Source organism: Oncorhynchus mykiss, chromosome 12, assembly GCF_013265735.2.
Source record: "Oncorhynchus mykiss isolate Arlee chromosome 12, USDA_OmykA_1.1, whole genome shotgun sequence".
In the NCBI taxonomy this organism is placed as follows: domain Eukaryota; kingdom Metazoa; phylum Chordata; class Actinopteri; order Salmoniformes; family Salmonidae; genus Oncorhynchus; species Oncorhynchus mykiss.
In genome coordinates this window covers 96666071-96675946 of record NC_048576.1, presented here as the reverse complement: position 1 = coordinate 96675946, position 9876 = coordinate 96666071, and the positions used below count along the sequence as shown (strand labels likewise).

At 42.9% G+C, this 9876-nt stretch overlaps 1 protein-coding gene and 1 long non-coding RNA gene across 6 annotated transcripts in view; both read right to left on the bottom strand.

Moving 5' to 3' along the window:
- Positions 1-3321: 3321 nt before the first annotated feature.
- LOC110494408 lies at positions 3322-4482 on the bottom strand. Its single transcript, XR_005035251.1, has 2 exons — positions 3923-4482; positions 3322-3871 (listed from the first exon to the last, which is right to left on the bottom strand). It is a non-coding gene; the product is annotated as an uncharacterized LOC110494408 (long non-coding RNA).
- A 1018-nt stretch (positions 4483-5500) lies between these two features.
- LOC110494405 (phosphatidylinositol glycan anchor biosynthesis, class Q) overlaps positions 5501-9876 on the bottom strand; it is a 33249-nt gene continuing 28873 nt past the window's right edge. For 4 of the 5 annotated variants that reach the window (XM_036939377.1, XM_036939374.1, XM_036939376.1 and 1 more), the window contains exons 11-14: positions 9684-9764; positions 9382-9496; positions 8996-9057; positions 5501-5681 (exon numbers count right to left, since the gene is read on the bottom strand). In XM_036939377.1, the coding sequence (XP_036795272.1) occupies positions 5529-5681; positions 8996-9057; positions 9382-9496; positions 9684-9764 (411 nt within the window). In that variant the 3' untranslated portion in view covers positions 5501-5528. The remainder of the gene's footprint in view (positions 5682-8995; positions 9058-9381; positions 9497-9683; positions 9765-9876) is intronic. The other variant, XM_036939378.1, reaches the window with a different exon arrangement.

Below are 9876 nucleotides of genomic sequence, written 5' to 3'. Positions count from 1 at the left end.
CGCCGGCAAATATTTTTTTAGATATATATTTCAGGATATTGTGTATCCTTGGAAATAAACAGAATTCTGGTAAACATTACAATTTTAAAAACATAGCTTGTCCAAGAAAAGTAGTCTCTTGACAGGGTAAATTAAGCTGCCTACAAAGTTCTGTACTGAATTCAATATTACCGCTACCTTTTTAAAACCATGTATAGATAGATGTATTACCCAAACACAAGCATTATTATTTATTTGTATATATTTAATTTTAAGCTTTATTTTAACACAGGCCAGGCCCGGTCATATCCCACCTGCTTTGCATTACCCTGGGAAGACAAAATGCAATTTGCTCAACTTGCCATTGGCTCAACTTTCCCCAAGGCACATATCTACAAGGATGCACTTTCATACTAGGTTTAGGACCTCATATTGAAGCTTGTAGGCTGCGTTTACACAGGCAGCTCAATTCTGATTTCAGCCTACCGGGGAACAGTGGGTTAACTGCCTTGTTCAGGGGCAGAACTACAGATTTTTACCTTGTCAGCTCGGGGATTCGATCCAGCAACCTTTCGGTTACTGGCCCAATGCTCTAACCACTAGGCTATCTGCCACATCAAAATAATTTGTTATACTGTTTTATAAGATATGTTTTTATATTGTGTTAGATTTGTTGTTAATACATATTGTATATATACACACAAATATATATATATATACAGTACCAGTCAGAAGGTTTAGAACACCTACTCATTCAAGGGTTTTTATTTAATGTTTACTAGTATTCTATTTTTCTTTTTTGCTGTTTTCTACATTGTAGAATAATAGTGAAGACATCAAAACTATGAAATAACACATACGGAATCATGTAGTAACCAACAAAGTGTTAAATAAATCCTTGTTAAAAGTTCATTTGTGTAATTTCTTTCCTTCTTAATGCGTTTGAGCCAATCAGTTGTGTTGTGACAAGGAAGGGTTGGTATACAGGAGATAGACCTATTTGGTGAAAGACCAAGTCCATATTATGGCAAGAACAGCTCAAATAAGCAAAGAGAAATGACAGGCTCTCATTTCATTAAGACATGAAGGTCAGTCAATGCAGGAAAAAGTGCAGTCGTAAAAACCTTAAAGTGCTGAAACTGTCTCTCATGAGGAAAGGAAGAGCCAAGGTTACCTCTGCTGCAGAGGATAAGCTCATTGGAGTTACACACACCTATAAAACACACACCTGGTCAGGACTCCAGACACACACCTATAAAACACACACTATGACACCATGATGTGCATGTACTCACACAACCACGAGGCAAACGCACACACAGCTATTTCACACAAACACCACTGACAGATACACAATCTATGGGAACAATATTGTATGAACCAAGCACTTGGTCGATAACTCCCATTGGAATAATCTGCTTTAGCCTGATAACGCAATATACTTTACTAATGGATTATACCAATCATCATCACAATGATGCAGATAATATATGTAAACCCTGGATTATCCATCATCAATCTGAATCTCAGATAATATATATAAACCCTGGATTATCCATCATCAATCTGAATCTGTGTGTCTGTTGTGTTTGTGTGGCCAACAGGGCTCTGGTATGCTGCTTCTGGACAGGCCTCCCAATCCTCTAGATCCCTGCCTTGCCATTGGAGCCAGGTTCTGTCCCTGACTAGCCCCTGTGCAGATCCTGGTGTGTAACAGGCACGCCATATAAATATCCTCACACACTGACTGGAACCCTCCAGGAACTGTGGAGGGGAATCATACTTGACTATGAGGGATCCCAAAGGAATAGAAGGTGGAGTGTAGTGTGGTTGTGGTGTTGTGTGAGTGTGTGTCCAATCCATAGCAATTAGCAAGACACCCCCAATAAAGGAGTGGTTCTGCAGGTGGTAACCACAGACCACTTCTCAGTTCCTATGCTTCCTGGCTGATGTTTTGGTCACTTTTGAATGCTGGCGGTGCTTTCACTCTAGTGGTAGCATGAGACGGAGTCTACAACCCACACAAGTGGCTCAGGTAGTGCAGCTCATCCAGGATGGCACATCAATGCGAGCTGTGGCAAGAAGGTTTGCTGTGTCTGTCAACGTAGTGTCCAGAGCATGGAGGCGCTACCAGGAGACAGTCCAGTACATCAGGAGACGTGGAGGAGGCCGTAGGAGGGCAACAACCCAGCAGCAGGACTGCTACCTCCACCTTTGTGCAAGGAGGAGCACTGCCAGAGCCCTGCAAAATGACCTCCAGCAGGCCACAAATGTGCATGTGTCTGCTCAAACGGTCAGAAACAGACTCCATGAGGGTGGTATGAGGGCCCGACGTCCACAGGTGGGGGTTGTGCTTACAGCCCAACACCGTGCAGGACGTTTGGCATTTGCCAGAGAACACCAAGATTGGCAAATTCGCCACTGGCGTCCTGTGCTCTTCACAGATGAAAGCAGGATCACACTGAGCACGTGACAGACGTGACAGAGTCTGGAGACGCCGTGGAGAATGTTCTGCTGCCTGCAACATCCTCCAGCATGACCGGTTTGGCGGTGGGTCAGTCATGGTGTGGGGTGGCATTTCTTTTGGGGGCCGCACAGCCCTCCATGTGCTCGCCAGAGGTAGCCTGACTGCCATTAGGTACCGAGATGAGATCCTCAGACCCCTTGTGAGACCATATGCTGGTGCGGTTGGCCCTGGGTTCCTCCTAATGCTAGACCTCATGTGGCTGGAGTGTGTCAGCAGTTCCTGCAAGAGGAAGGCATTGATGCTATGGACTGGCCCGCCCGTTCCCCAGACCTGAATCCAATTGAGCACATCTGGGACGTCATGTCTCGCTCCATCCACCAACGCTACCTTGCACCACAGACTGTCCAGGAGTTGGCGGATGCTTTAGTCCAGGTCTGGGAGGAGATCCCTCAGGAGACCATCCGCCACCTCATCAGGAGCATGCCCAGGCGTTGTAGGGAGGTCATACAGACACGTGGAGGCCACACACACTACTGAGCCTCATTTTGACTTGTTTTAAGGACATTACATCAAAGTTGGATCAGCCTGTAGTGTGGTTTCCCACTTTAATTTAGAGTGTGACTCCAAATCCAGACCTCCATGGGTTGATAAATTTGATTTCCATTGATAATTTGTGTTTGATTTTGTTGTCAGCACATTCAACTATGTAAAGACAAAAGTATTTAATAAGAATATTTCAATCATTCAGATGTAGGATGTGTTATTTTAGTGTTCCCTTTATTTTTTTGAGCAGTGTATAAACCTCTCTCTCTCTCTCTCATATATATATATATAGATAGATAAACTGGAAAACAATGAGGCTACTCATTTTCAAACCACATTCAAATCAACTGGGCCTTTATTATTATGAAAGGGACATTGGGGATACGTCCCACATAGCCCTAGTCAAAAAGTAGTGCACTACTTAGTCTATAGCGTTCCATTTGAGACACATCCCTGGACATTCAGCACCTTCAGTAGTAGTCAACACTCAACACAAATCAAATGCAAGCAAACATGACTATATGACAAACTACGGTCCTGATTTAGAATCAATTGTTTTCTTATTTCTTCCATTATGGCACAAACAACAAAAAATCAGTCTATGAAATTAAAGGAGATTTAAAAAAAAATAGGTTCTAAGAAGATAAAACAGGATAATACCAGGTTGTTATTGTTAAAAAATAAAGGCTCTCAATAAAGTTGAGAAAGTCCTTTTGTATTTCAGAATTTCAGATGGAGGATTCCCTGTTTCTTCCTTCCAGATTCAGGGAATATTCTAACCAGGATTTCTGAAGGAAAACCTGGGAATTTGGGGAAAGTTAGGGGAATCTTTCAAACGTAATGCTAAATAAAAAGGTTAAATAAATACAGTACCTCTATACTCTAGTACTTCTCTGGCAGTTAGATACTGTACTGAATACAGTACCTCTATACTCTAGTACTTCTCTGGCAGTTAGATACTGTACTGTAGGTTTGGGGTTCGCAGGTTCTTAGGGGGGAAATGGCACATTACCAGAGTAAAAAATGACCTAGAATATTAAACTAAGAATAAATACGGAATGTTTTCAATGAAAATAAATTGATTGACAAATGTTGTAATAATCATAATCTCGTTACACATTAGTCGGAATGTATAAACAATAAATTCATCCTAAAATGTGAATGTTCTATTTTAATCTTATAATATAAAATACGTCTGGAATTAAATAAGACTAGGAGTAATTAGTTCAGTAGATGCTTTAGACAGCATCAAATGGCACCCTATTCCCTACATAGTGCACTACTTTTGACCAGGGCCCCATAGAGCTCTGGTCAAAAGTAGTGCACTATGAAGGGAATAGGGTGCCAGCAGCCCTAAATACCTGATTTAAAAGGAGACACACACACCTCCTTTACAAGCTCTCATCAGCAACACCAACATTCTCACACTAACATTCTCTCCCACCACCCCTCCCCCTCCACTCATCAACCTTGGTGTTCCCTTATCCCTCCCCCTTCTCTATTCTGTCTCTCCCCCCTATCCCTCCCCCTTCTCTATTCTGTCTCCCCCCCTATCCCTCCCCCTTCTCTATTCTGTCTCCCCCCTATCCCTCCCCCTTCTCTATTCTGTCTCCCCCCTATCCCTCCCCCTTCTCTATTCTCGGTCTCTCCCCCTATCCCTCCCCCTTCTCTATTCTGTCTCCCCCCTATTCCTCCCCCTTCTCTATTCTCCCCCCCCCGCTATCCCTCCCCCTTCTCTATTCTGTCTCTCCCCCATCCCTCCCCCTTCTCTATTCTATCTCTCCCCCCTATCCCTCCCCCTTCTCTATTCTCTCCCCCCCTATCCCTCCCCCTTCTCTATTCTGTCTCTCCCCTATCCCTCCCCCTTCTCTATTCTATCTCTCCCCCCCTATCCCTCCCCCTTCTCTATTCTCCCCCCCCGCTATCCCTCCCCCTTCTCTATTCTGTCTCTCCCCCATCCCTCCCCCTTCTCTATTCTATCTCTCCCCCCTATCCCTCCCCCTTCTCTATTCTCTCCCCCCCTTATCCCTCCCTCTTCTCTATTCTCCCCCCCCGCTATCCCTCCCCCTTCTCTATTCTATCTCTCCCCCCTATCCCTCCCCCTTCTCTATTCTCTCCCCCCCTATCCCTCCCCCTTCTCTATTCTCTCCCCCCCTATCCCTCCCCCTTCTCTATTCTGTCTCTCCCCCTATCCCTCCCCCTTCTCTATTCTGTCTCTCCCCCTATCCCTCCCCCTTCTCTATTCTGTCTCTCCCCCTATCCCTCCCCCTTCTCTATTCTCGGTCTCTCCCCTGGTCTCAGTTAGATCTTGGTGGTGTCTCCAGGGGTAGATGAGTTCTCCCAGAAACAGCCCCCCCCCCCGGTCCCCTGGTCCTAGTCTATCTTGGTAGTCTTGTGTCTCCAGGGGTAGATGAGTTCTCCCAGAAACAGCCCCCCCCCCCCCCCCCCCCCCCCGGTCCTAGTCTATCTTGGTAGTCTTGTGTCTCCAGGGGTAGATGAGTTCTCCCAGAAACAGCCCCCCCCCCCCGGTCCCCTGGTCCTAGTCTATCTTGGTAGTCTTGTGTCTCCAGGGGTAGATGAGTTCTCCCAGGAACAGCTTCTTGCAGAGGGCCAGCCATGAGTCTTTAGGGTAGCAGCTGTAGGTGGGGGTCCTGTAGGTCTGAACCACACTGCTCACCTTCAGAGGGTTAATCTGAGAGAGAGACGGAGGGAGGGAGGGGGGAGACATAAACATGTCTAGGTTTATCTAGGAGAAAAACTGTGAATGACACATGTGTAGGGTATGTCTGTGTTGTTGTGGTTTTACAGGAATACATAACCTAAACTGACTGTGTGTAGGGTATGTCTGTGTGGTTTTACAGGAATACATACCCTAAACTGACTGTGTGTAGGGTATGTCTGTGTGGTTTTACAGGAATACATACCCTAAACTGACTGTGTGTAGGGTATGTCTGTGTTGTTGTGGTTTTACAGGAATAAATAACCTAAACTGACTGTGTGTAGGGTATGTCTGTGTGGTTTTACAGGAATAAATAACCTAAACTGACTGTGTGTAGGGTATGTCTGTGTGGTTTTACAGGAATACATAACCTAAACTGACTGTGTGTAGGGTATGTCTGTGTGGTTTTACAGGAATACATAACCTAAACTGACTGTGTGTAGGGTATGTCTGTGTGGTTTTACAGGAATACATAACCTAAACTGACTGTGTGTAGGGTATGTCTGTGTGGTTTTACAGGAATAAATAACCTAAACTGACTGTGTGTAGGGTATGTCTGTGTTGTTGTGGTTTTACAGGAATACATACCCTAAACTGACTGTGTGTAGGGTATGTCTGTGTGGTTGTGGTTTTACAGGAATACATAACCTAAACTGACTGTGTGTAGGGTATGTCTGTGTTGTTGTGGTTTTACAGGAATACATACCCTAAACTGACTGTGTGTAGGGTATGTCTGTGTTGTTGTGGTTTTACAGGAATACATAACCTAAACTGACTGTGTGTAGGGTATGTCTGTGTGGTTTTACAGGAATACATAACCTAAACTGACTGTGTGTAGGGTATGTCTGTGTGGTTTTACAGGAATAAATAACCTAAACTGACTGTGTGTAGGGTATGTCTGTGTGGTTTTACAGGAATAAATAACCTAAACTGACTGTGTGTAGGGTATGTCTGTGTGGTTTTACAGGAATAAATAACCTAAACTGACTGTGTGTAGGGTATGTCTGTGTGGTTTTACAGGAATAAATAACCTAAACTGACTGTGTGTAGGGTATGTCTGTGTGGTTTTACAGGAATACATAACCTAAACTGACTGTGTGTAGGGTATGTCTGTGTTGTTTTACAGGAATACATAACCTAAACTGACTGTGTGTAGGGTATGTCTGTGTTGTTGTGGTTTTACAGGAATACATAACCTAAACTGACTGTGTGTAGGGTATGTCTGTGTGGTTTTACAGGAATAAATAACCTAAACTGACTGTGTGTAGGGTATGTCTGTGTGGTTTTACAGGAATAAATAACCTAAACTGACTGTGTGTAGGGTATGTCTGTGTGGTTTTACAGGAATACATAACCTAAACTGACTGTGTGTAGGGTATGTCTGTGTGGTTTTACAGGAATAAATAACCTAAACTGACTGTGTGTAGGGTATGTCTGTGTGGTTTTACAGGAATAAATAACCTAAACTGACTGTGTGTAGGGTATGTCTGTGTGGTTTTACAGGAATAAATAACCTAAACTGACTGTGTGTAGGGTATGTCTGTGTTGTTGTGGTTTTACAGGAATAAATAACCTAAACTGACTGTGTGTAGGGTATGTCTGTGTGGTTTTACAGGAATAAATAACCTAAACTGACTGTGTGTAGGGTATGTCTGTGTGGTTGTGGTTTTACAGGAATAAATAACCTAAACTGACTGTGTGTAGGGAATGTCTGTGTGGTTTTACAGGAATAAATAACCTAAACTGACTGTGTGTAGGGTATGTCTGTGTGGTTTTACAGGAATACATAACCTAAACTGACTGTGTGTAGGGTATGTCTGTGTGGTTTTACAGGAATAAATAACCTAAACTGACTGTGTGTAGGGTATGTCTGTGTGGTTTTACAGGAATAAATAACCTAAACTGACTGTGTGTAGGGTATGTCTGTGTGGTTTTACAGGAATAAATAACCTAAACTGACTGTGTGTAGGGTATGTCTGTGTTGTTGTGGTTTTACAGGAATAAATAACCTAAACTGACTGTGTGTAGGGTATGTCTGTGTGGTTTTACAGGAATAAATAACCTAAACTGACTGTGTGTAGGGTATGTCTGTGTGGTTTTACAGGAATACATAACCTAAACTGACTGTGTGTAGGGTATGTCTGTGTTGTTGTGGTTTTACAGGAATAAATAACCTAAACTGACTGTGTGTAGGGTATGTCTGTGTGGTTTTACAGGAATAAATAACCTAAACTGACTGTGTGTAGGGTATGTCTGTGTGGTTTTACAGGAATAAATAACCTAAACTGACTGTGTGTAGGGTATGTCTGTGTGGTTTTACAGGAATAAATAACCTAAACTGACTGTGTGTAGGGTATGTCTGTGTGGTTTTACAGGAATACATAACCTAAACTGACTGTGTGTAGGGTATGTCTGTGTTGTTTTACAGGAATACATAACCTAAACTGACTGTGTGTAGGGTATGTCTGTGTGGTTTTACAGGAATAAATAACCTAAACTGACTGTGTGTAGGGTATGTCTGTGTTGTTGTGGTTTTACAGGAATACATAACCTAAACTGACTGTGTGTAGGGTATGTCTGTGTGGTTTTACAGGAATAAATAACCTAAACTGACTGTGTGTAGGGTATGTCTGTGTGGTTTTACAGGAATAAATAACCTAAACTGACTGTGTGTAGGGTATGTCTGTGTTGTTGTGGTTTTACAGGAATACATAACCTAAACTGACTGTGTGTAGGGTATGTCTGTGTGGTTTTACAGGAATACATAACCTAAACTGACTGTGTGTAGGGAATGTCTGTGTGGTTTTACAGGAATACATACCCTAAACTGACTGTGTGTAGGGTATGTCTGTGTGGTTTTACAGGAATAAATAACCTAAACTGGCTGTGTGTAGGGTATGTCTGTGTGGTTTTACAGGAATACATAACCTAAACTGACTGTGTGTAGGGTATCTGTGTTGTTGTGGTTTATTTTCCCAGCCAAACGCTGTCATCAAAGAGGATCACAATTGAAATAAGTTGTATACCTTTTTTGTGTGTCCTCAAGTATTCTTAATCAAGTGCATCATTTTGTGTGGAACTAGTTTTAAATGATTAAATAAACTAAAAGACAGAACGAAAAGGAAGACAGGATTTATGTTGTGAAAAATTAAATGAAAGAGAGAGAAGTGAGAAAGAGACAAGAGCGAAAGAAGAGAGAAGAGAAATAAACAAAGAGGGGAAAGAGAGAGAGAAAGATACAGAGAAAGAGAAGAGGAAGAGAGAGAAGAGAGTGAGAGATGTCTTACATCCATCATGAGGTGTAGAGGTGTTCCTGGCTCCTCACAGAGCACTCTGAACTTCACCCCCTCTGTAGAGAACACACACATCTCAGTCAAACACAGAACATCACAGCCCAGCACCGTCTCCTCCCTCATTCAACCAGGTCTCTCTTAAAAAATAGAGACTAACCTGGTTAAATAAAATTAATATAGAAACCACAGTACAGAACATTTTTAAAAACATTTAATAAAGTTGGTTTTGTAACAAACTGGAAATCTGATATTTTTGACTGTCCTTATGATTGTTTCATATCGGCAAAGTAGTTAAAATGCTGTCACTTCCTCAAAGTTTTAAAGTACATTTCCTGCAATTCTACACAGTTAGACATGTTGGCAGAGACAGTCCCTCCCACCTGCCAGTCTGTAGGATCTGAAGAGTCGGAGGCCCATGGCGAACAGAGGGAAGGAGTTGATGAAGTCAACACTGAGGTGGAGAACTCCCTGGAACATTACTACCACAAGGCGGAGCTAGACAGAGAGAGACAGACAGACAGAGACAGTAAGGGGTCAAAGAATATACATTTTATTGTTCATTGGTTAGAAGGAGAATGTGTTTGGTTCCTTTCCCAGCAGCCCCAGACACACGTGGAGAGGCCCAGGGACAGCGCCCATGGATGGAGAGGGGATTAAAGTGCCTGTGTGTGTGTGTTCTCACCAGGGTAAACACTAGGTAGTATAGAGCTGTGGTTGGCAGGAGGAACAGCAGGATGGTGAAGAGTAACGTCCCGATGAACAACTAGAAAACACCACATGTTAGTTCACTGTAACAAATACACATGTTAGTTCACTGTAACAAATATACACAAATTAGTGTGTGTATGATAGGTGTGTGAGAGTAATAGGTGTGT